This window comes from Pelobates fuscus, chromosome 4 (genome assembly GCF_036172605.1).
Source record: "Pelobates fuscus isolate aPelFus1 chromosome 4, aPelFus1.pri, whole genome shotgun sequence".
In the NCBI taxonomy this organism is placed as follows: domain Eukaryota; kingdom Metazoa; phylum Chordata; class Amphibia; order Anura; family Pelobatidae; genus Pelobates; species Pelobates fuscus.
In genome coordinates this window covers 297,384,461-297,412,185 of record NC_086320.1, presented here as the reverse complement: position 1 = coordinate 297,412,185, position 27,725 = coordinate 297,384,461, and the positions used below count along the sequence as shown (strand labels likewise).

The 27,725-nt window shown below is 43.7% G+C and overlaps 1 protein-coding gene across 1 annotated transcript in view; it reads left to right on the top strand.

Moving 5' to 3' along the window:
* Positions 1-27,392, top strand: part of TRIM71 (tripartite motif containing 71) — a 93,074-nt gene extending 65,682 nt beyond the window's left edge. The window contains exons 3-4 of the mRNA XM_063452219.1: positions 23,548-23,682; positions 24,720-27,392. Of these exons, the coding sequence (XP_063308289.1) occupies positions 23,548-23,682; positions 24,720-26,171 (1,587 nt within the window). The 3' untranslated portion in view covers positions 26,172-27,392. The remainder of the gene's footprint in view (positions 1-23,547; positions 23,683-24,719) is intronic.
* The last annotated feature ends 333 nt before the right edge of the window (positions 27,393-27,725 follow it).

Below are 27,725 nucleotides of genomic sequence, written 5' to 3'. Positions count from 1 at the left end.
ACGTCAGTCCGGCTCCCGGCATCACTAAGCGCCGCCTACTCAGCCTGTGCGCCCCCTGCCTGCCCACCCAGCAGCCACACTGGACTGCAGGTAAGAAATCCACTTCAGCTCTCCCAGGGAGGTTGGGTGGATTTAAAATAAAATTTTAAAAATATTAGTTTGTGAGTGTTAGTGGAAATGTCTGAGTGAATGTGAGTGTGTCTGTGAATGTGTGTGTGTGTCGGTCAGTGGGGGAGTGAATCTGTCAGTGTGTGTCCAAGTAATGGTGTGTGTGTGTGTGTCATTGTTTGTCAGTGTATATGAGAGTGTGTGTCTGTCAGTGAGTGTGCGTCTGTTAGTCAAAGTGCGGCCTTGACAGGAAGGGGTGGGGGAAATTTAAACTCGGTTACAGGCATGTGTATACACACACACACACACACACACACACACTCAGTTAAAGGCAGTCACACATACAGGCACACACAATGGCACAGCGACAGCGTCATACACTGACAGTCACACACACATACAGTCACACACTCATACATACACGCACACACACAGAGAGACAGTCTCACACACAGACAGTCACACACACAGTCAGTCACACACTTCGTTCCAGTGGATGCAGTTGGCTGATGGGGAAGCAGGGACTCCTTACCTCTTCCTGTGCAGCAGGGGCATTGGGAGGTATAAGCCCCGCCTCTGCCTCGCGATAAGCCCCACCCCCTCTGCTGCAATTTTATTTTATTTTTTAATCGACCCGGGTGGAGAATATTTAATCCTCCACCCGGGTACCTGTTTTAGCTCCCCTGACACCAGCCATGTCTGAGCTGTGTCTGCCACAGGGCGCCCCCTGCTCCATGGCGCCCTGTGCGGCCGCACAGCTCGCACACCCCTAAGGCCAGCCCTGTGCGTGTGTGTGTTTTAACCATCTCAGGACAAAGCATAATGTCATTAGTGACACTATAGTCCAGAAATGGCTATTTAGGTGACTGGCTACATTCCTATCTCGCTGCGGCTGGCCATGGCTTAAAATAACCAATCTTGATGAGATCAGCCAATTCAATGCTTTCCTATTGGAAAGCATTGGGAGGCTATTGCTCATGTGCGGCAAAACGTTGTGCTGTGTCAATCAGCATCATATGGGAAACGTTCAGCATCTGCTTGACTGCCACTAGAGGTGTTTCTCTGCACCATTGTAAACACTGCCTGAAAAGGCAGCTTTTACAGTGCTCCGGATCCAGGCATAGGCTATACACCAGAACCACTACATTAAGCTGGTCAAAGGTCTTTAAAGGGTTTCTAGGGACATTGTAAGAACCATAACAACATGTTTTATTGGCACTGATGTGAGAAACGTGACTTAGCTGAGTGCTCTCAGCTTATTATTGCTTTTAGACTTGAGCAAACTTTGTAGTATTGGTAACAGCAGAGTGGCTGGGCCTGGGTGTAGGATTACCACCTGGCTGGTATTTTACCTACAGAACAGGTATTTGAGGCTGTATAGTCAGTGCTGGTATAGCAATGCAAAAGCCTGTATTTATCTTCTGGTTAGGCTCCAGCCTCCAGGGGGAGGTCCACCCACAGATAGGGAGAATATTTGATGATCTTCACTGATCTTCACAAGAGAGTTCTGTCCTTACTTGCCTCCTAGGACATAATAGTGTCTTGCTCTTGACCCCAGAGTGCTGAATTCAGTATCTGAGCCAAGATCTGCCTGCTGAGATTTACCACATCTCTCCCTCCCTTGGCCTGTCCCATAGGTCTGTTTAATAAAGTGTGAGAGGCTGTGAAGATGCCCTCACGGTGTATTTTTTTTTTTTTTTCTCTCTCCGTCCAACAGGCATAGTCTCTGAACTTTAATACAGGGTTGTCAGACCCCAAAGGTCATGGTGAACTATTTGTGTTAGTGCTTCTGATTTTCCCTGTCCCCTGGCTTCCAGAGGCAAATTGAATAGGAGATTCAGACAGAAAAAGCAAAGAACATTTTAAACAGCAAGTTGGCCTGGGAGGGAACCTACATACACTGTTGCTTCTCCTTTATTGTTGAAAATAAAGTGATTGCTTAAAATGATAGTGTAACTTGCCCTCTGACTGTCAGTGCATTCCCAACAGCCATCTGTTTGTATTTCTAAGAATGTTAAATGTAAGTTTATGTGCATGTGCTTTTGAGGGTGTAATTGTATGTGTCTTTTTTAATTAATTAATGGTGAATATTTATAAATATATTTAGTGTAATTTAAGTTGATGTTTGTGTTTTGTCTGTGTGTTATTTGAGTGACTGTGATAATGTGGCTGGCTGTGTATGGTTTGCTGCACTGCAATCACTCTGTATAGAAAAAAACAAACTATAGTGTGTGTATTTGTATATATATAGCGGGGCTTGGTTTCCCTTCTTAAGGGACACCAGAGCCCTCCCCATTATCGTTTTCAGTCTGGCGATTTGCATACCGTGACTTCTGGTCGTCTGCTTCGCTGTCTTCCAACTCGACAGAATCCCATACCTGCTCCACTCACTTTGTTGTCTGAATCATAAAAACCTGTCACACCTCAGTCGCGGGCGCTCAGCGTCATTCTGGGGCGGCTCTATGCTTTTATCTCCTTTCGCATACATCTGATTGTTTTTTGTCTTCTCGCGGCTATGCGAACGGTTAGGCTATAGTACGGTCTTTTGGCTATTTCCAGCCTGTTTGTATCCCACATAGGTTTAGTGGGCTTTCGGAAGCATGCGCAAGAACGCATTTGTTCGGCTCAAACATACGAACACCAAGTTGTTGTATTTCTCAAACTATTATTTTGTATAGTTTTCGTTAATATCTGAACATTTGGTTATATACGAAAGTTAGCCCACAACAAGGGTTTTTTGTATATTTATAACCGAATGCCCTATTTTAGTGCTAGGTTTCACACGATTTCATACACATTTTTACTTCACTGTTTCAGTTAATGACTGTTTTAAATGTCAGTCTCTAGTTTTGATATTGCACAGGACTTTAAACATGCAGTAATTAACCTGACTTAAATTAATGTCTACCTTTAATGGTCAATTTGATGGTCAAATGATATTGCACGGGCTATATTTGAAGTTTGATATTTTAAAGTGATTAACTCAGGTCAAACAAGCGATTGTTTGTTAATTATTTTTTCACACCTTCTCCATATATTCTGACGTTACGCATGTTTCTCTTTGTAGGGGACTCAATTGTGTTATTCAGGTTAATTGCCAGTTCTTATTGTTCAAACCATAGGGAGGTTATCTACCTTCTAACTAAAGTTACATTAAGGCCATTGATCTTTCGGGCACGACTCTAAACATCACTGCTACTATTCACAATTCACTGTGCGTTTGGTTAGTGGTTACAGTTATTCCGGCCCACATATGGCCCTCATTAGTTTGTCTAGTCCTTAATGTTTATTTTCTACAAGTAATCTTACGGAATGTTTATAAATTCTTTGTTTCGGTTAATACGGAGTGTTAAATATCTGCCTATATTGGTCCGTGTCGATATTTTATTTTAGTCTTATGTTTTGTTGAAGATAGTATTTCATTTAGGTAAAGCAAACAAATTGCTTATAATTTTTCATGCTTTGTCAGTAGATGCTGACGATACACTTATTCACTCAACTAAGCCTCTAAATGCTCACCCAGTGCATTCCTATACTCATGTCATTAAGGCTCGATTCCTTTACCTATGTCCAACATCAACATTGTATAACCTGCACCTATGCTACTACTATTCCATTTCTAACATATAACTACGATTTCTTGTATCAGTTTCTATATTCAAGAGACCGGGTCTTTGACACTTAACTGGGGATTAGATGTTCTCACTAGGTCTGTATAGTAAGTTACCTTAGTTAATGCCTTGGTGTACAATTATTTAACGAAGTTTAGGATCCTTATCCTAATTCACCTGTTATGGTGGCTTACTTCACTGCTTGTCTCAATTCTACTCAAGTGCATAGTATACTCTCTTGACTATATATATATATATATATATATATATATATATATATATATATATATATATATATATATATATATATATATATATTACCACGTTTTATGTCCCTTAACAGCATTACTGTTTTATCTTGCATCTGTTCTACTCTCGAGGATGTCCCGGGCAGGGCCACGCACATACTTCTTACATAATTTATGTAATGTATTTTTTTTTTTTCTTCCATAAGGGTCATAGGTTAGAGGATATTCATATCTAGGGCATTACTGATAACATGGTTATTACAGGTTACAGAGTACTCTGCATTTTAGGGCAGCATTACTCATCATACCCATTGTACAGCGCTATGGAATTTGTTGGCGCTATATAAATAATAAAATAATAATAATACCCCTTATACTACATTCATTAGGTAGGTTGTATTGATTATTCGGTTGGATCCACGAGCTGGCCTTACATCTCACTCAAGTACGTTACATCATCGTATCTTTAGGTGCTAGATATCGACGATTTACTGCACAACCTCGTACTTATTACTGAACGTTTCATCGCTACATATCCTGTTGGGCAGAACAGGATATCTACTTTTACATAACATACCACAATTCCTACTATATCTCGTTAACACTGTAGGTCTGCACCAATCCACCGGTTTTATCGCATTTCTGACTACTCGTTCTCAGATATGTCAAATTACACATACTCATTCAAAACCTTACCCTGCCTCTCTTAGTTTAATTACTTGCTGGCAAGACACCAGGAGCCCGATAGCTTATACTTTCTCAGGCCTCTATGCATTATGTTAGTGGTCCCACAAGGCCAACATCCATCCTCATACTCGGAGGTATTTCACCCATCGGCCCAACTCATAGTTCGTCGCCTCGCATGGTGACGTAGAGAGGGCCTCACATGTCACGCCCATTCTCTCTTGTGCTTCTAAAGTCAGAGAGGCTGACACCCCGCCACAAGTTCGGTGGTCACGTAATCCCCTCGCGCCAACGCATAGAGCTTCTCAAGCCGCTTGGCATCTAGTAGGGCCTCACCCGTCCCCAACTTGTTTAATTAATGAGAACAGAAAGAGGTTGGAAGCTCAAGGAAAACACTCAAATAAATGGGGTTGACCCATATAAACTACCAAAGTAGTGACAGGCAAGAGAGGAGACTTGAGTGCCCTAATGAAATAATTAAGATTAAAATATAACTTTTATTAATATGATAATAAAAATTGATTATCAGGTGTTGAAACATCAAATAAGGTAATTAAATATTCAATTACCTTATTTGATGTTTCAACACCTGATAATCAATTTTTATTATCATATTAATAAAAGTTATATTTTAATCTTGTTTAATGGTTTCGCCACTTGGCAATGGCTAGTATACCAGTATGTTGTAAGGGTACACACAACTACTCCACGCTGTTTAACACATCTCTGCGACAGGAAGGTGGAGTGTCCTGTCCCTGCTCTGCACACCTACTAGGTCTGATACGTCACACAAGGGACATGGCTAGTCCTACTTCTATTGGTTCTTGGACTATACCTTGCATCACAGCAGGACTCTTGAATGGCACAAAAGGTACCAGCACAGCTATATAAACCAATTATCAAACCACATACATACACATTTTTCACATATATAGGTACCACTAACCGTGCTTTTAGTAGGGAAATGACTGCTTCGTATTAGAACTGTCTAGTATTGGAATCCTACCCTGTTGTATAATTATATCGAGCAGATTTAATTGGATCGGGCATAACTATGTGGAGCCTGTAGAATTAAATGTGTGTAAGTTACGTGGCTGGTACTATTTGGTATTGGTAAGTTCCTTCTGTCCAATTATACTGGATTATAACATCATGTGATGAAATATTAGGTACACACAGTAGTTTTGGTTATCAGTAACAAGTATAGGTCCATATTTGCAAGTACCTGTCAGGTAGAATCCTTTAGCTGGTTACATACAGTAGGAATATATATTTAGGTTGCCCTATGTAATTGGATGGCAGGTATTCAATATTACATTTCATTCATGTTCATATCAATTCAAGACCTCCCTCCGTTCTCCCTTGCGTATTGTACATACATTCAAACTCTGACTCTTTTTTACAAAGGGCTGAGCCTCGCAGGATCCTCCAAATGCATTCGAGCATATGTTCCATAACTCAATATTCAGTGCATGTTTCTGTACGTTCAAGATATCCAACAGGATATTGACTGTCTACATCACAAGTAAATTAGGATCCAGATTACATGCATTCCACGCAGATAGATGGGATATATATTATGATAATATTTAGGTTGAACCACTTTCCTCCTCGTACATAGAAGCAGCTATGTTCATTCAGTGTGATTTTCCGAATGGTACAATTCAGCTTCTCATCTAAACATAGCATCACAGCATGCCTCCTTTAGCTTACGGTATTAGGCCCTTACTAAGACTTATCGTTTTCTATACTGTCATTCCCCTTAGCTCCCCTTAACAGGTGTCGCTACTTACCGGATCAGTTTGATGCCGGGCTCGCAAATCATAGATGATCATGCATATTGTCATATGTAAATATATATGAAGGTGGTTAAGGGGGGGGGGGGGGGGTGGAGTGTGTACGCAAATATGTATATACATGTGCTTGCGTATATTCACTAACGCTCTAGCGGCTCATTATTTCAAACTATTGTACTCACTGTTATGTTGGTATATGCGATTTATGTTATCCTCGGTTCCTATGTCATAACTCTAGGGTCGTTTAATTGTTTGGCTCACCTATGGCATTTTTCACGTATCTGCATGTGCCCTGAGCAGATCTTTTCATATGCACTTCGTGAGAATACTGACTTGGTGAGCTGCTAATTACTACTTTATCGACATATGTCCATATTTTGTTCTCCATTAGACTTTCCGCTGAGGGTCTACAGTTTACTCTGGTTATGGCTAGATTTTATGTTGTGCTCAAGCTTCTTGAGGTCAGCGGTCAATTTCACTTCTTTCTCTGAAACTGCTATGTTTGCATCTGAAGGGTTAAAACCTAAGGGAACTGACACCCAGGCCACCTTATTGAACTGAAGTGGTCTGGGTGACTATAGTGTCCCTTTAATGAGACGTTGAGACTTTGGAGGCCTCGCTTACTCCAGATATATACATCAACCTTTTCTTAAAAACGCCAAATCTTCCATAACATGTATATGTAATATATTGTAATATGCTTGATTTTCAGGCTGTATTGTTCTGTATGGTATACTCTTTTTGCCCTCTTTTATTACAGGCCCAACACATTGTTGGTTCCGGCACACCACAACTGACTTTTTCATATTACTATAGTTCTCCTATAGGGACCTTACATATCTACTTCTAAAATACTCTCCTTAGGGCTTTTGCCCCGACTACAAATGTAATATATGTATGTGTATATATATATATATATTATTTTATTGGGGGGGGGGTGGGGTGTACCTTTCCTGTGATGGCATGCTTATACTGTATATTTCTATTTATTTCTCCTAAGAAAGAAGACCGTCCTACCTGGGTGGCAGCAGAACTCTAGAGATGCCAACACAAAGCTTACTGAAGCCGGTGTATTGCACTGCTCAATTCTCTGCCATTTAGGAGTTAATCACTTTTGTTTCTGTTAATGCAGCCCTTTCCACACCTCCACCTAGCTGTGACTGACACAGCCTGCATGAAAACAAATGGTTTTACTTTTAATTAGATGTAACTTTAGTTTACTTGCTTAAAGTTTTCATCTCCTGCTCTGTAAATTAAACTTGAATCACACACAGGACACTCCTGCAGGGTATAACAAACTATTAACAGAGCAAAAGATAAGAAAATGCCAAGCTAAGTAGAATTTGCAATAAAGGCAGTATAAACATTAGATGACTCTTTACAGGAAGTGTTTAGGAAGGCCGATTAAGTCACATGCAGGAAGCTGTGACTAGGGCTTCTTAAAGTGATTTAACTTCTAAATGGCAGAGAATTGAGCAGTGAGAGTGCAGGGGCATAATCTGTACACAAAACTACTCCATTAAGCTAAAGTTGTTTCGGTGATTAAAGTGTCCCTTTAATTTCAGACATAACCAGAACTGGAGGACTTGAACATTACATTTTACAAAACCATGTAGTAGTTTTGGTACTTAATGTCCGAGTAAATTGGATTTATTTTTGTATTAGATCTCAAAGGGGACTGGCAGACATTTAAGGCCAAGGTATGATAAAACTGGTGGGGCTATGAAGAAGTGCTGTGCTAGAGGGGTTGCAGCTCTTCTTTCAGCAGATCAAGCCAATTCTCAGCTGCTGGAAAGCAAGACAGGCTGGTGTAAATAGAATGGCTAATGTTGGCAGCTCACCCTAGAATTGCATGCTCTGCAACTATGTAGATTAGATTAGTGATAAAAATCATGCATTGACATTCCAGAACTCTCCTATTTATAGACAAATAAATCATATTTCCCAAGTGTCCCTCTATAGGACCCACCGACATCTGTCCCCCCAGCTCCTACACTGAAGTTCCACTAGATTTTTGAGTATGCCACACGGCTTCACAGCAATACAACTCCTATAGGGATTTTACCTTTTGTGTCACATTACCCCACTCAACCCCTCTGTTCCTGGACATCCAACTTGTCTGGTAACAATTACGTGTTTGTTAGTCCATTCATTGTACAGCGCTGCGGAATTTGTTGGCGCTATAGAAATAATGCTAATACTCATTCTTGACATTGTATACATTTCAATTGTGTGCAGATTAAAAGCAGGTGCATACCTGAGGACAACTTCCTTTTCCTTCAGCATGGTCAATAAAACAAAAAGGCAAGAATACTAAAAATATATTTCCTTGCACTATTGACCATCACAATGTAACCATAATTGGCTCTGTAAATAAAAAGCAACCATGCAGGCTAAAAAAATGTAATGTTTAAACCACTTTTTATTTTTTCTTTAACTGTCCAACAGTGTAAGATTCTTTAATGCTTTTTGCACGTTCTTTTTCTTCTGTTCTCTTAGCATAGCATATAATGTTTCCTTGTAGGCAACTGGTCTCTTCCTGATCAGCTGCTTGCTTTGAATCTCTTTTAGGGGCTTGATGTTTTATGAATAGTGGAAAGAGGAGGGAGGTCAGATGTAGAGAGAATTTCATTGAACGCAAGTACACAAAAAAAAACGTATGGGGTGACTTTTTACACTACACATAGACTATTTATGGAGGCCCTATAGGCTGCGTGTGCATTCTGATTGCTCTACAAACTTGATTGATTTAAAAAAACTAGTTATTTGTTCAAATTGATGCAGGAGCATCTCATATAACAAACATTTGCATGGAGCTGTGGCTTTTTAGATAATTTCCTAATTCTATTTCCCCTCAACCAAGGGGAATGGGAATCCTAAAGCCGTGCAATAGCACAGATCAAAAATGCAATTGGTTAAAAGAACAACACTATAGGGTCAGGAACACAAATGTGTATTCCTGACCTTATAGCGTAAAAAACACCATTTAGGTGGTTTTGTGCCCCTCCCACCCCCTTTTAATCTTAACCTTAGAAGATAAGAAAACTTGCCTTTTTATTTCCAGTGCCACGCGGGTCCTGCCCCCGATCCGCCTCCTTGGCTGACCTCATCAGAATTGATCATCTTGGCCAATTGCTTTCCCATGTGCGCAAAAAGTCTTAACCAAGACCACTCAGCACAATTACACGCAGAGAGAAGAGGTGAACACAGTGTAAGGGTACTAACACGTGTGTTGTAGCTGCTATGTATTAGATTTTTCTGTTGGTTATATTAAGCGCCTTGGTTTGCACAGAGCGCTTTTTTTGGTCTGTCTAAACTGTGATAAAAGACTAAGACCCAAACAAATATCAGTTTTCATTGCAGCATTATTTGATGAATAGATGAAAATGATGAAAAGGGTATGGATTTTTGGTTAAAGCGGCATGGTCATGCCCAGGCACGGACTAGCCATCGGGTACACTGAGCAAATGCCCGGTGGCAGGGACGTATTAGCTGCGAGGCAAACAAGGCATTTGCCGTAGGCAAAAAAAAACGCCGCCCCCAAATGCCCAGGGCAAATGTCTTGTTAGCCTTGCGGCTAACTGACATGCCGGACGGGCGTGCAGGCGGCTGGCGAGGGAGCTCTTCCTCTGAGCACTCTGCTCAGCTCCCTCGCGCGCCGCCTGCAGAGTGAGGCTGGGAGCCGGAAGATGACGTCATATTCCGACTCCCAGCCTCACTCTGCAGGCGGCACACGAGGGAGCTGAGCAGAGTGCTCAGAGGAAGAGCTCCAGCGCCCAGCAGATAGCCCGCCAGTGCCGCCCGCCCAGCAGCCACTGGACCACCAGGGAGAAAGAGACCCCCCAGCTTTCTCAAAGGTAAGGAGGCTGGGGGGGGGGGGGGGTGGGGGAAGGGAGGTTAAAAAAAGAAAAAAAAATGTATGTGTGTATATATATATGTATGTGTGTGTATATATATATATGTGTGTGTGTGTGTGTGTATATATATATATATATATATATGTGTGTGTGTTTCTGTTGGATAGTGTATGCGTATCTGTCAGTGAATGTGTGTGTGTGTATTTAGAAGGCGGGACGGGGGGGGGAAGGGTTGGGGGGGGAAGGGTTGGGTGGGGGGGCGCGGGGGGGGGAAGGGTTGGGTGGGGGGGCGGGGGGGGGGGGGCGCGCACGAGTTTTGTCCTGCCTAGGGCAGCACAAAACCAGGATACACCACTGCCCGGTGGGCCGCAGTGGCCATGGGCCAAGGCTGGCAGGGCAGGTCACAGGATCTCCCCGGCCGGTCCATGCAGGGCCCGCGCTATCAGAGCACCTGCCTCGCTGTGTTCCATGACGGGCCAGTGGGGAGATCAAAGATCTCTCTCACTGGCCCACATGCAGTGCGATGCTGCCGCCGGCTCTGGAGGGAGGGAGACAGGAGAGAAGCCGGAGGAGCTCTATCTTGCCATGGCAACACTCCGGGCCTCGAGAGTGAACTCTAGCCCCACAGGCTAAAATTAACTCACCACAGGACCACCGAACCACCAGGGATGGGAGAGGGGATTTTTAATTTTTATTTTTTTATTATCCCCAACACACACTCCCTCCAAACTCACACATACATCACCCTCACACATACACACACACTATGCTCCTCACAAATACACACTACACCCATCACACACACACAATACTTCCAAACATATATGTGTATATTTACCACAGAACACACTAGATCTCCTATACACAGTCTGGGTCCACCTACTAGGGATCGACCGATATTGATTTTTTTTTTTTAGAGCCGATACCAATATTCTGTGAACTTTCTGGCTAATAGCCGATATAATTTGCAGATATTCTGTACATTTACAATTTTGGAAAATAAAAACTATTTCTAAAGGTAAATGCACAAAATATACATGCCACGTGTAGTGGAGGCAGTGTGTTTAGACAGGGGAGCTGTGTGTGTTTGTGTAGTGTGTGTGTAGTGGATGCAGTGTGTGTTTGTGTAGTGTGTATATAATGAAAGCAGTGTTTGTGTAGTGTGTGTGTGTGTGTGTGTGTGTGTAGTGTGCGTAAAGTGAATGCTGTATATACTAAATGCAAAGTGTGTATAGTGAATGTAGTGTGTTTATATAATGCAGAGTGTGTTTGTAGAGTGTGTATATAATGTAGTGTGTTTGTAGTGTGCATTATATACACACACTATGCAAACACACTACATTGTATACACACACTATGCAGCACACTGCATTGTATACACAGTGTGTTTGTGTACTGTATGTGTATATAATGCTGTGTATATATAATGCAGTGTGTTTGTGTAATGTGCGTTATATAAACACACTGCATTATATACACACACTATACAAACACACTGCATGTGTATATAATGGAGTGTTTGTGCCGTGTGTGTATATAATGCAGTGTATTTATATAATGCACACTACACAAACACACTGCATTAAATACACAGTGTGTTTGTGTAGTGTATGTGTACATAATGGAGTGTGTGTGTGTGTGTGTGTGTGTGTGTGTGAGGGGGCATTTTTTATTAAAAAATGTTTTTATATTTAATTATTATTTATTTTTGTTGTCCCCCCCCTCCCTGCTTGTTGCCTGACCAGGGAGGGGGGATATAGCAGTCCTTGGTGGTCCATAGGCATTGGCTGAGCTGTGGGGGGGGCAGGCAGCAAGCATTTACTCACCTCTCAGCAGCTCCCCAGTGTAAATCTTGCGGGTCTCGCAAGAGTTACACTGGGGAGCTGAAGGAGCTGCTGGGAGGTGTGTAAACGCTTGCTGCCCCCACCCCCCGGACTGCCGGGCTTGTAATGAGCCTGGCGGTCCTAGGAGGTATTATCGGCAATATCGGTATCTGAAATGGCCGATACCGATATTGCCGAAAATACAGGATATCGGCCGATTATATCGGTAAAACCGATAATCGATCTCTACCACCTACACACACACAATACATTTCTGACATACACCCTCTGGATCCCCTATGCACACACTAGATTACTGGTAAGCAAACACATACTACAACCCCTACACACACGCATTTTTGTCTCCTGGTATCCCATTTATGGAGACACCAGAGACCAGCTTCAAGCAAACACAATGCAAGCATGTTATTAAATTTGCTTGCACTGTGCAGAACAAATACAGGGCCTTTTTCTCATGCTAGAGCTCTTCAGCAGAGCTCTGCGCATGGTCTGCCCTGGAAGAGCATTGAACCAACATGCTCACTTTGAGTCATTGGGGATGACAAAACACACCCTATCTGGCCCCGCCACCTTTTCAGTGGGCCGCTGTGATAAAGAAAAAAGGGCCAAATAATTTTTCCCAGTCCGGCCCTGGTCATGCCGAACTTACCTTCCCCCAATTGATTCCTCTCCTGTCCCCCTCTTAGATTCTGTTCTCCGTTTCTTCCTATCTAATCTAGTTTTCTTTCAAACTTAAAGGAGAACACTATAGTCACCTAAACAACTTGAGCTTAATGAAGCAGTTTAGTGTATATATAATGCTTCTCAGGTTTTACTGCTCAATTCACTGCCATTTAGGAGTTAAATCACTTTGTTTCTTTTTATGCAGCCCTTGCCACACCTCCCCTGGCTATGATTGACACAGCCTGCATGAAAAACCTGGTTTCACTTTCAATCAAATGTAATTTACCTTAAACAATTGTATCTCTTGCTCTGCAAATTGAACTTTAATCACATACAGGAGTCTCTTGTAGGGTCTAGCAAGCTATTAACATAGCAGTGGATAAGAAAATCTAAATTATAGGATCACTATAGGGTCAGGAACACAAACCTGTATTGCTGACCCTGTAGTGTTAAAACCACCATCTAGCACCCCTGGGCCACTCATGGGAAAAAAGCAAAATCTTACTTGTATACAAACCTGAAGCTCTAACTCTGCATGTTGTTTGACTCAGAATAGCAACCTGTCTGCTGACATCATCAGGCCTGATCCAATCACAATGCTTCCCCATAGGATTGGCTGAGACTGACAAGGAGGCAGATTAGGGGCAGTGCCAGCATGATTCAAACACAGCCCTGGCCAATCAGCATCTCCTCATAGAGATAAATTGAATCTCTATGAGGAAAGTTCAGTGTCTGCATGCAGAGGGAGGAGACTCTGAATGTTTGGATACATTTTAGGCAGCCATGGCCCAGGAAGGATCTCTAACAGCCAGGGCCGGCGCGTCCATAAGGCGGCACAGGCGGCCGCCTTAGGGCGCACCTGCTCTGGGGGCGCAACATTCCAGTGACCGGCAGGAGGGAAGTGCTCCCTCCTGCCTGGTCACCTCCTGGATCCCCGGAGCTGCTGCGCGGCGTGCGGCTGAAGTTGATTAGGAGGCGGCGAGGGAGCTCTCTGATCTCTCTGACCGGCTCCCTCGCGCGCCTTTTGACGTCATATTCCGGCTCCCGCGGCATCAGAAAACAGCCTGCGAGGGAGCCGGTCAGAGAGATCAGAGAGCTCCCTCGCCGCCTCCTAATCAACTTCAGCCGCACGCCGCGCAGCAGCCTCACTGGACCACCAATGAGAGACCCACGCCAGCACTCCAGGTAGGGAGGCTGGGTGGGACATTTAAATGTAATTTATTAGTAATTACTTTATTAATTACTGTGTGAGTGTCTGTCAGTGTGTGTGTAAGTGTGTCTATGAGTTTGTGTGTGAGTGTGTATGTCAGTGTGTATGTGTGTGAGTGAGTGTGTGTGTGTGTGTGTCTGTCAGTGTGTGTATAAGTGTGTCTATGAGTTTGTGTGTGAGTGAGTGTGTCTGTCGGTGTGTGTGAGTGTGTATGTCAGTGTGTATGTGTGTCTGTGAGTTTGTGTGTGTCTGTGAGTTTGTGTGTGTCTGTCAGTGTGTGTGTGAGTGTGTGTGTGTCTGTCAGTGTGTGTGTGTAAGTGTGTCTATGAGTTTGTGTGTGAGTGTGTCTGTCGGTGTGTGTGTGAGTATGTCGGTGTGTGTGTGCGCATGTGAGTGTGTGTGTGTGTGTGTGTGTGTGTTCGAGTATGTGTCTGTGAGTTTGTGTTTGCGTGTGTGTGTGTGAGTGAGTATGTATTTTTCTGTATGCCTGTCTGTATGTATGTATGTATCTGTATGATGGTATGCCTCTGTATGTATGTATGTGTCTGTATATATGTCTCTGTATGCATGTATGTAACTGCCTTTATGTCTCTGTATGTACGTATGTGTGTGTCTGTGTGTCTCTGTATGCCTGTATGTCTTTGTTTGCATGTTTCTGTATGTATATTTGTGTCTGTATGACGGTATGCCTCTGTATGTATGTATGTGTCTGTATGACGGTATGCCTCTGTATGTATGTATGTATGTATGTGTCTGTATGCCTGTCTATATGAATGTGTCTGTATGACGTTATGTCTCTATATGCATGCATGTATGTCTTTGTATGCCTGTATGTATGTATGTGTATGTATGTATGTGTCTGCATGCCTGTATGTCTCTGTATGTATGTTTCTTTATGCCTGTATGTCTGTATGTATGTGCCTGAATGTCTTTGTATGTATGTTTCTGTATGCCTGTCTGTATGTATGTGTCTGTATGACGGTATGCATGTATGTCTCTGCTTGTATGTCTCTGACTGTATGTGTCTGTATGTCTCTGTATGATTATTGCTGTCTTTGTATGACAGTGTACCTGTATGACTTTGACTGTGTGACTGAAAAATGATGCCTGTGTGCCTGTGGCTTGGGAGGAAAGACACACAGGTGAAGATGCATTTTTTTTTTTTTTTAATTAGGGTTGGGGGCGCCAAAATGCATCTTCGCCTGTGTAACTAAAAATCCTAGCACCGGCCCTGCTAACAGCCATCTGAGGAGTGGCCAGTGAAGTTATCACTAGGCTGTAATGTAAACACTGCATTTTCTCTGAAAAGACAGTGCTTACTGCAAAAAGCCTGAAGGTAATGATTCTAGTCACCAGAACAAATTTAATAAGCTGTAGTTATTGTGGTGACTATAGTGTCCCTTTAAACAAGACTTGCAATAAAGAAAGGATAAACTTTAGATGACTCTTTACAGGAAGTGTTTAGTAAGGCTTTGAAAGTCATGCAGGGAGGTGTGACTAGGGGTTCATAAAGTGATTTAACTTCTAAATGGCAGAGGATCGAGCAGTGAGGCTGCAGGGGCATGTTCTTTACACCAAAACTGCTTAATTAAGCTAAAGTTGCTTTATTGACTGCAGTGTTTTTCCTACGCTTGACCTGCTCTGACCTACTTCCTGTGGGTCAGAGAAATATTCCCACAATGCTCACCCTTTCCTCCATGATCTCGCGATGCCTGCTTTCCTAACCGAGAACATTTTGTCCATTCATGTTAGGTTTGAAATTTCATTTGAATGGATGAAATTCCTATCCGATCCGTGCTGCATCTTGCAGCCGCTTAGTAGATAGTGTTATGAGCAAATGCAAAAATTACAAGTTTAAAAATGCAAATGTTGTGTTCCTCAAACTGTGTACTTTGTCTTTAAGAGATATTGCAAACTGACAAGGTGTTAGAAATGGAACATATTGTTTTTCATACATGTTTCTTTAAGCAATAACCTCTTACTTACCTTCAGTGCATAATATGTTTACGCTATTTTGTCCCAGACAAAATACAATAACAATACTGTAATGCAGCGGTTCCCAAAGTGTGGGTCGCGACCCACTGGTGGGTCGCAGGGCGATTCCCAGTGGGTCGCGCTGACCCACACATCCAGGGCCGCCGGGCAGTCAGGCAGACTGACACCAGGAGGGAGCCCGGCGGTTTGCCCTGTATGCCGCAGGGCTCCCTCCAGTCAGTCTGCCCAGCAGCTCCGGTCTGCAGCTCCGCCGGGTGCAGAGCTGCAGACTGTGTGATAGGAGTCTCGCGAGCTCCCAGAGCGTTACCATGGCAACACTCTGGGAGCTCGCGAGACTTTTATTACACTGTCTGCAGCTCTGCACCCGGCGGAGCTGCAGACCGGAGAGTTACCCCACTGGACCACCAGGGAGACACTGGACCACCAGGGATGTCTAATGAAGGTAGGGCACAGACCCCAAACAATGCCCCCCACCCTAATGTAACCCCTTCTCTGCCCCCCCACCCTAATGTAACCCCTTCTCTGCCCCCCCCCCACTCCAATGTAACCCCTTCTCTGCCCCCCCCACTCCAATGTAACCCCTTCTCTGCCCCCCCCACCCTAATGTAACCCCTTCTCTGCCCCCCCACCCTAATGTGACCCCTTCTCTGCCCCCCCCACTCCAATGTAACCCCTTCTCTGCCCCCCCCACCCTAATGTAACCCCTTCTCAGCCCCCCCACTCCAATGTAACCCCTTCTCTGCCCCCCCACCCTAATGTAACCCCTTCTCAGCCCCCCCCCACTCCAATGTAACCCCTTCTCAGCCCCCCCCCACTCCAATGTAACCCCTTCTCTGCCCCCCCACTCCAATGTAACCCCTTCTCTGCCCCCCCCACCCTAATGTAACCCCTTCTCTGCCCCCCCCACCCTAATGTAACCCCTTCTCTGCCCCCCCACCCTAATGTAACCCCTTCTCTGCCCCCCCACCCTAATGTAACCCCTTCTCTGCCCCCCCCACCCTAATGTATCCCCTTCTCTGCCCCCCCACCCTAATGTAACCCCTTCTCTGCCCCCCCACCCTAATGTATCCCCTTCTCTGCCCCCCCACCCTAATGTAACCCCTTCTCTGCCCCCCCCACTCCAATGTAACCCCTTCTCTGCCCCCCCCCACCCTAATGTAACCCCTTCTCTGCCCCCCCACCCTAATGTGACCCCTTCTCTGCCCCCCCCACTCCAATGTAACCCCTTCTCTGCCCCCCCCCACCCTAATGTAACCCCTTCTCAGCCCCCCCACTCCAATGTAACCCCTTCTCTGCCCCCCCACCCTAATGTAACCCCTTCTCAGCCCCCCCCACTCCAATGTAACCCCTTCTCTGCCCCCCCACCCTAATGTAACCCCTTCTCTGCCCCCCCACTCCAATGTAACCCCTTCTCTGCCCCCCCACCCTAATGTAACCCCTTCTCTGCCCCCCCCACCCTAATGTAACCCCTTCTCTGCCCCCCCACCCTAATGTAACCCCTTCTCTGCCCCCCCACCCTAATGTAACCCCTTCTCTGCCCCCCCCACCCTAATGTAACCCCTTCTCTGCCCCCCCCACCCTAATGTATCCCCTTCTCTGCCCCCCCACCCTAATGTAACACCTTCTCTGCCCCCCCACCCTAATGTATCCCCTTCTCTGCCCCCCCACCCTAATGTAACCCCTTCTCTGCCCCCCCCACTCCAATGTAACCCCTTCTCTGCCCCCCCACCCTAATGTAACCCCTTCTCTGCCCCCCCACCCTAATGTAACCCCTTCTCTGCCCCCCACTCCAATGTAACCCTTTCTCTGCCTCCCCCACTCCAATGTAACCCCTTCTCTGCCCCCCCTAATGTAACCCCTTCTCTGCCCCCCCACCCTAATGTAACCCCTTCTCTGCCCCCCACTCCAATGTAACCCTTTCTCTGCCTCCCCCACTCCAATGTAACCCCTTCTCTGCCCCCCCTAATGTAACCCCTTCTCTGCCCCCCCACCCTAATGTAACCCCTTCTCTGCCTGCCCCCCACCCCAATGTAACCCTTCTCTGCCTGCCCCCCCCACCCCAATGTAACCCTTCTCTGCCCCCCCACTCCAATGTAACCCCTTCTCTACCCCCCACTCCAATGTAACCCCTTCTCTGCCCCCCACTCCAATGTAACCCCTTCTCTGCCCCCCCACCCTAATGTAACCCCTTCTCTGCCCCCCCCACCACTCCAATGTAACCCCTTTTCTGCCCCCCACTCCAATGTAACCCCTTCTCTGCCTGCCCCCTCACCCCAATGTAACCCCTTCTCTGCCTACCCTCCCCCCACTGTAACCCCTTCTCTGCCTGCCCTCCTCCCCCCACTGTAACCCCTTCTCTGCCTGCCCCCCTCCCTCCACTGTAACCCCTTCTCTGCCTGCCCTCCACCCCCACTGTAACCCCTTCTCTGCCTGCCCCCCGTAACCCCTTCTCTGCCTACTCTCCCCCAACTGCAACCCCTTCTCTGCCTGCCCCCCACCCCCACTGTAACACCTTCTCTGCCTCCTCTCCCCCCTGTAACCCCTTCTCTGCCTGCCCCTCCCCCCCTGTATCCCCTTCTCTGCCTGACCCTCCCCCACTGCAACCCCTTCTCTGCCTGCCCTCCCCCCCACTGTAACCCCTTCTCTGCCTGCCCTCCCCCCACTGCAACCCCTTCTCTGCCTGCCCTCCTCCCCCACTGTAACCCCTTCTCTGCCTGCCCTCCTCCCCCTCACTGTAACCCCTTCTCTGCCTGCCCTCCCCCCTGTAACCCCTTCTCTGCCTGCCCTCCTCCCCCCCACTGTAACCCCTTCTCTGCCTGCCCTCCCCCCACTGTAACCCCTTCTCTGCCTGCCCCCCAATGTAACCCCTTTTCTGTCTGCCCCCCTGTAACCCCTTCTCTGCCTGCCCCTCTCCCCCCCCTGTAACCCCTTCTCTGCCTACCCTCCCCCCCAACTGCAACCCCTTCTCTGCCTGCCCCCCTCCCCCCACTGTAACGCCTTCTCTGCCTGCCCTCCCCCCTGTAACCCCTTCTCTCCCTGCCCCTCTCCCCACACTGTAACCTTTTCTCCCCCCGCCCCCCCACTGTCGCCTTTTCTCCCCCTGCCCCCCCCACACTGTAACCCTTTCTCCCCCTGCCTGCCTATTGTAACCCTTTCTCCCCCTGCCCACCCACTGTAACCCTTTCTCCCCCTGCCCACCCACTGTAACCCTTTCTCACACTGCCCCCACACTGTTACCAGTACACACACTCCCTCCCACACTGTCACCCTCACCTCCTGTCTCTGTGTGTCCTTTTGTGTCAGTGTGTGTGTGTATTTGTGTGTCTGTGTGTATCTGTGTACATGAGTGTCTGTGTATCTGTGTGTGGGAAACTAAGTGTCATTGTGTGTATCGCTGTGTATTTGTGTGTCTGTGTGTGTGTGTGTGTGTGTGTATACACTGCACACATACTCCATACAAAAAAACATGCTTACATTGAAACACACATTGTGTATATGTATATTTTATAAACACAATATACACACACTGCATCCACTACACACACGCACACACTGCAATCAAACGCAAACATTACATACAAACACACCCCTGCATTAAAACACTAAAATGATCTACAAACACCCCTTCATTCAAACACCAACACTACACACAAAAAGCACACCTGCATTTAAAGTCATACACTACATTTTCAAACACCCCTGCATTCAGATGCAAACATTACAAACAAGTACACCACTACATTCCAATAGCAACAGTACATACAAATACACTCATACATGCACACATATACTTAATACAAAAACATGCTTACATTCAAACACTGCTCACAAATATAACCCTGCAATGATGTGCAAATGGTAGATCTCCATCTGGCATATTATTGTTGAAGTTCTCCGACAGATGGAGATCTACCTTTTGGCCACACTTTCACTAGATGGGGGCCCAGAAAACATACTTGCACCACGGTCCTCTCTACATTAGTTCCACCACTAGGATAATCAATGTGAGGTGCCTGGATGAAAGAGCAGGACAACAACATTTCTGATTCTGAGTCTGTGAGTAAGCAGTTGTATGTCTCTAAAACTGATTGCCATGATGTGTAAAGTTTCTGCGTCTAAAACTGCCATCATATATCAAAATTATGCCTCTAAAACTGCCATGTTATGCCAATTTTATGCATCTAAAGCTGATTGCCATGGTGTGCCAATTTTATGCATCTGACTGTTTGCCATGGTGTGCCAATTGAATGCTTCTGAAGCCGATTTGCATGATGTGCCAAGTTTATGCATCTAAAAGTGATTGCAATGATATGCCAAGTTTATGCATCTAAAGCTGATTGCCATGGTGTGCCAATTTTATGCATCTAAAACTGATTGCAATGGTGTGCCAATTGAATGCTTCTGAAGCTGATTGCCATGATGTGCCAAGTGTATGCATCTAAAAGTGATGCCATGATATGCCAATTTTATGCATCTAAAGCTGATTGCCATGGTGTGCCAATTGAATGCTTCTGAAGCTGATTGCCATGATGTGCCAAGTTTATGCATCTAAAAGTGATGCCATGATATGCCAATTTTATGCATCTAAAGCTGATTGCCATGGTGTGCCAATTGAATGCTTCTGAAGCTGATTGCCATGATGTGCCAAGTTTATGCATCTAAAAGTGATTGCCATGATATGCCAAGTTTATGCATCTAAAGCTGATTGCCATGGTGTGCCAAGTTTATGTATTTAAAGCTGTCATGATGTTCCAATTGTATGCCTCTAGAACTGATTGCCATGATGTACCAATTTTATGCATCTAAAACTGATTGCAATGGTATACCAATTGTATGTATCTAAAGCGGATTGCCATGGTGTGCCAATTGTATGCATCTAAAGCGGATTTCCACGGTGTGCCAATTGTATGCTTCTGAAGTTGATTGCCATGATGTGCCAAGTTTATGCATCTAAAAGTGATTGCCATGATATGCCAATTTTATGCATCTAAAGCTGATTGCCATGGTGTGCCAATTGTATGCTTCTGAAGCTGATTGGCATGATGTGCCAAGTTTATGCGTCTAAAAGTGATTGCAATGATATACCAAGTTTATGCATCTAAAGCTGATTGCCATGGTGTGCCAATTTTATGCATCTGACTGTTTTCAATGGTGTGCCAAATGAATGCTTCTGAAACTGATTGCCATGATGTGCCACGTTTATGCATCTAAAAGTGATTGCCATGATATACCAAGTTTATGCATCTAAAGCTGATTGCCATGGTGTGCCAATTTTATGCATCTGACTGTTTTCAATGGTGTGCCAAATGAATGCTTCTGAAACTGATTGCCATGATGTGCCACGTTTATGCATCTAAAAGTGATTGCCATGATATGCCAAGTTTATGCATCTAAAGCTGATTGCCATGGTGTGCCAAGTTTATGTATTTAAAGCTGTCATGATGTTCCAATTGTATGCCTCTAAAACTGATTGCCATGATGTACCAATTTTATGCATCTAAAACTGATTGCAATGGTATGCCAATTGTTTGCATCTAAAGCAAATTGCCATGGTGTGCCAATTGTATGCATCTAAAGCGGATTGCTATAGTTTGCCAATTATATGCTTCTAAAGCGGTTTGCCATGGTGTGCCAATTGTATGCCTCTGAAGCTGATTGCCATGGTGTACCAATTTTATGCATCTAAAAGTGATTGCAATGATATACCAAGTTTATGCATCTAAAGCTGATTGCCATGGTGTGCCAATTTTATGCATCTGACTGTTTTCAATGGTGTGCCAATTGAATGCTTCTGAAGCTGATTGCAATGGTATGCCAATTGTATGCATCTAAAGCGAATTGCCATGGTGTGCCAATTGTATGCATCTAAAGCGGTTTGCTATAGTTTGCCAATTGTATGCCTCTAAAGCGGTTTGCCATGGTGTGCCAGTTGTATGCCTCTGAAGCGGATTGCCATGGTGTTCACTTTTTAAAACACGCATTAAAAGCAAGTGGGTCCCGAAAAATTTCTATTTTGAAAAGTGGGTCTCGGCCCATAAAAGTTTGGGAAGCCCTGCTGTAATGCATAAACAAGCTTCAAGGCTATGCTACGACTCTATCAGTACATAATATACTGCAGTAACCCTAAATAGATAAAGATGTCCAGACTTTAATATGCCATTTTGACCTAAGTCAGGAAAATTTCCATGACGTGTACACCCTTTAGTTATGGCCTTGTATTTATTGCCAAGTTAAGGGAGATCCTAAAATGAATAAAAGTACATTTTTCATATATGAACTACAGTGACCCTAAACTGAAGACACCTAGGGTATAAATAGGTGTACTTTTAAATGTTAAGGGATAGACAGAGGAGAGATTTGGAGACAGACGCTGCTCCATCTTATATGACCGAGAGGCTGACATGATGACATGTTCAGGAGGGTATGTTAATCTGTTATTGATATTTGCAAGCATTTAGTTTAAGCTTATAAACTCTGCTATAAATTATTGTAATGGATTTTATGTCTATATTTATATTTTTTATATATATTTATATTTTCTAAAAAGACAACTTTATTGCTTCCCAAGACTATCCTTATTTTATATTGTATTATTTTAAATAGAGGATCTCTTACTAACTATATAAAATTATGACTTTGATATCTGTGTGGTTAGCCCTGCTAAGTTCTATGCTTTAAGACGTCATACTGGTAAAGAAGGGAACCAGCTGCAGTTACAATAGCTCTCGAATTACCACGGTATCAGGGAGCGATCTGCTGAAAGACCAAGATTGGTCTTTCAGCCAACTTTACTAATACCAAGTAAAAATTGCTTGGTATTGATAATCTGCCCTTCCTATCTATGCCATGAGTAGGGGCATGTCTAGTAAACATTGAGCAGCATGTGGCAGCTCAGTGTTGTAAAAAATAAAACATAAATAAAGCATCCCTTCTCCCCCCCAACCCATTTCCAAATAAATGGCCCCATGGTGGGATACCTATTAACTAGCAGGGGCGACTGTGTGTGTGTGTGTGTGTGTCCACCCACCCGTGGGAGCTAGTCATCTAAACGGGGAACATAGGGTGGGGGGGGAGACCTATTATGGGGCCATTTGTCGGGGGGGGGGGGGGCTTTAATTATTTTATTTATTTTATTTTGCAGCAATGGGCTGCTCACTGTTAGACATGCCCCTACTCGCGGCATAGCGAGTAGGGGCATTCGGGAGATTTCAATCTCCCTTATGCTAAAATAAAACTGGCGTTCTGCAATTAGTGCATAGTCTAATATCCTGTATTTATTTAAAACCAAATTGAATGTATTGTGTGATATGCGTAATACATTGCGCTAAAATCTGAAGCGCAATGTATTGGCAACTCAGATGGCAATGGGGAAACATGCATATCTTGGCTGCTTTAGTGTCCCATTTACAGGCTCCTGTGAAAGTCTTGAGCTACGTGCTTGGGCTTGTATGTGGGACATTAACTGAGATGCTTGCAGTGTAACAGAACACACTTTTTAATAGTATGCATGGTGTCTTGTTTCATTTTGCAGCTGAGCCTAGAGCAGGCCCAGGCACTGGCAGAGCAGGTTGAGATGAAAGCCAAAGTGGTGCAATCCGAGATCAAAGCGGTCACAGCCCGGCACAAGAAGGCCCTTGAAGAGCGGGAATGCAAGCTGCTTTGGAAGGTTAGTAAAATTCCGTCTTCACCCCCGGTCAGCTCTCTCCATTAGTTTGCGACTGCTAAGGTGAAAAGGATTCTTATTTACTCACTAAAGATATTTTGCCCCAATATCCAGCCCAAGTAGAGCGGAACACACTGCTATGTGTTCAGATCATGTTAAAGCTCTTGCGAGTGACTTAAGGGCACCTTTGCCTTTGTACATAGTAATAATAAATTATTTTCATACTCCAAATTGTAAAAAATAGATTTAACTCCACTATGAAATGGATTAGAAATCTTCTGACATTTTCTGAGTCTTCACCAAAGTTTGACATGTTGTATAGTTATTTTATATCTGTAAAGGAAAATTTGGTTTCCAAAATTGAGTCTCAAATCATTTATTAATTTCACATGTGATCCTTGAAGTAGCATTCCAGATCAATTTAATTTCTACTTGGTGAGCCTCTTTAACTTTCTGTTATTCATTCTGAATGTATGAAAAAAAGAAAGCAGGGAAACAGTTTAAAGACCAATTCATAACTAATTAGCCTATAAAGATCCGAAATCATAATAGAACGTCCCACTTGTATAACAAATGCAGGAATGTATAGGGTTGCAAAACATTAAGGTTTGTTATGGAAGCAGAACATTCCATACCAAACCTTAAGAAGAAATGATTCTGGTCATTAAAGGGTTACAATATAGAAGGGGACATGTATGAAAACCTTTGGTGATAAAAATAATTGCATCTGCATCACATAGAACATGTCTTGCGAGCCACAAAGTATATACATTTCATGATTAAACAAAGTGTCTCTTACCTGCTTTTAGAAGATGCATAATTTTTCATGTCCAACTCACTGAATCTTTTTAAATCGTATCAGAAGCAGTTAAAATCCATCAGATACAGGTCCAATAAATCCTTAACAAAGTTCGGGAATTGTTTATATTGATTGCAATGTAACCATCTGCTAAATAACTGCTTACTATACCAGAATATTATTCATGTTGGTGGTTTCTATACATTCTAATTTTTTTGTGCGTTTTTTTTCCCCCCCGTAGGTTGAAAAGATTCGACAGGTGAAAGCAAAGTCTCTCTACCACCAAGTTGAGAAGCTACATCAGGCTTTGAGCAAGCTAGACAGTACAATCAATGCAGTGGAACAGGTCTTGGAGGATGGATGTACAATGGATATTCTAATTGCTCGGAATCGTTTCTTAGCCCAGGTGCAAGATGTCAAGAGTGCTAGGGGTCTCCTGCAGCTTCAGGAGGATGATCGAATCATGTTTACCCCTCCTGACAAAGCGTTGCTTCTTGCCATAAAATCTTTGGGCTTAGTTAGCAGTGGATCTTTTGCAGCTCTTACAAAAGCCACCGGAGAAGGCTTGATGCGTGCTCTTCAGGGCAAAGTTGCCTCTTTTAAAGTTATTGGATATGACCATGATGGGGAACCACGGGTGTCTGGTGGTGACTTAATAACTGTACTTGTTATGGGTCCTGATGGTAGTCTGTTTGGAGCAGAGGTCAATGATCTGATGAATGGTACCTACTTGGTAAACTACAGGCCTCCACTTGAAGGAGAACACCTTATCTCCGTGATGGTGTGCAACCAACATATTGAGAACAGTCCATTTAAAGTAGATGTGAAATCAGGCCGATGCTATGTGGGTGTTGGGCTTCCTACAATGTCATTTGGTGGGGAGGGAGATCACGATGGAAAGCTTTGCCGCCCCTGGGGTGTTTGTGTGGATAAGGAAGGGTATATCATTGTAGCCGATAGAAGTAACAATCGTATCCAGATATTCAAGCCATGTGGTACCTTCCATTATAAGTTTGGTAGCTTGGGATCAAGACAAGGTCAGTTTGATCGGCCTGCAGGAGTAGCTTGTGACAGTTCCCGTAGAATTATTGTGGCAGATAAGGATAACCACAGAGTACAAGTCTTCACTTTTGAAGGCCAATTCATACTGAAGTTTGGAGAGAAGGGGACCAAGAATGGTCAATTTAACTACCCTTGGGACGTTGCTGTAAATTCAGAAGGGAAGATCCTGGTTTCAGACACGCGTAATCACCGAGTCCAGCTCTTTGGACCAGATGGGACATTCCTGAATAAGTATGGTTTTGAGGGAGCACTCTGGAAACACTTTGATTCACCACGTGGTGTGGCCTTCAGCCATGATGGATACCTAATTGTGACAGATTTTAACAACCACCGGCTGCTCATTATCAAACCAGACTGCCAGTCTGCACATTTTTTAGGCTCTGAGGGATCGGGCAATGGGCAGTTTCTCCGGCCACAGGGAGTGGCAGTTGACCTTGAGGGGCGGATCATTGTGGCAGACTCTCGAAACCACCGTATACAGATATTTGAACCAAATGGCAGCTTCCTATGCAAGTTTGGCACCCAAGGAAGCGGATTTGGCCAGATGGATCGGCCATCTGGCATAGCTGTAGCACCTGATGGCACAATAGTTGTGGTGGATTTTGGCAATAACCGTATTCAAGCCTTCTAATCCATTTGCAACCTTAAACTGTCTCAGGGAATTCCTATCCAGTATATAATGTGCAACGTTGTTAAGCAACTACCTCATTTTTTTTAATTTTTTTTTTGTCTAGAAAACACATATACTGTTATTTGCAAAAACAGAGCCTTTGAAATCTAAAAACAACGTTTGGGAAGAAAATAAATCTACCTCAAAACCTCTTGGAAAGAGGGTTATAGAACAACCTGTTTTTCTGAACCTGCACAATTTATTGATAACTGCTTACCTCAGACTCGAATGAAGCAAACTGACTTGAAGCAGTACTGACCGCGCAAAGAGAATTCTTAGAGATCCAAACAGAAGAAGCCAAAAAGGGCTATAAACATTTTACATTTCTGTTTGTTTTTAACACCCATTTCCTCTACAACCAAATTAATGGTTTTCTCCTTTAACTGTGCTGCTGCAAAAGAGGGCGTCCTCCACATTATCAATACCTCAATACTTTTCAAAACTTAAATACCTCAATATACATTTCTACAAAGTGGTTTAACTTTCTGGCTATAATCACATACCTCAGTGGCTGATAACAGCATAGTTAGTATTCTATATGCTCCTTTGCATTTTAAGCACAGCAGACCCTTGCATTGCAATGCTTGTTGCATTTTGAATGTTTATTTAATGTTTTGTTTCGATCCATCTACACTTAAGATATCTGAGTTAACGCTAGTCATGTATTTTAGTAGTGTTGGAAGGTTTTTATTTGTTTCTCTAGATATTTTAATGCAGATAATGTGCAAGCATGGGGAAGCTCCGCATTATACCCATACCTCAATCCATACTTTTTAAACTTTGTTTTACATGCACAATCCTCAAAATAACTGACAATTTGGGGGAGAAAATATAACTGTAGATAATGCAACAACCGGATCTGTCAATACTTTATTTATCTTTTCTGGAAATGAGCACTCTCTTAATTTGGCACCACCCCAGAGCAAATGCATAAAGAGTTGCAGACTTGCTTCATTCCAAACCTGATTCAAATTTCAAAATTTCAAAATTTAGTGATGGCATCTGCATAATGATTTGTCATTTACTCAAGAAAGACAAAACATACACAGGGTTATTCATGAAAATGTGAAATTCAAATTTTAGACCAAAGCGAAAACATGAATGTGAAGAATATATATATTTTTGTATAATTTAAAAAAAAGAAAAAAGAAAAAAAGAATTTTCAGTTCCTGCTAAAATTTGAAATCTGCTTTGTCAATGAGCGGTCTTAACTTTGCATTCTCATGCATTAAAAAAAAAAGAAATTTGCACTCAAATTTCTACCCCCATCCCACGTACCATTCACACAGATAATTTTCTTCAACCAAAGATACAGTCCAGATAATGGATATAAAATGTCCTAATTCGGGTCTGCAAAATTGTAGATGTGGTTTTGTCTTTGGTGGTGCCGTCTGCCTCATTTCCTAAATACTTTTATTGTCCTGTTGGGCATTTGAATGTTTTTGCATGGTTTGGTTGTAATCCACACCCCTTCTCTGAATAACCCCTTGTGTTCCACTTGATTTGCACTTTAAC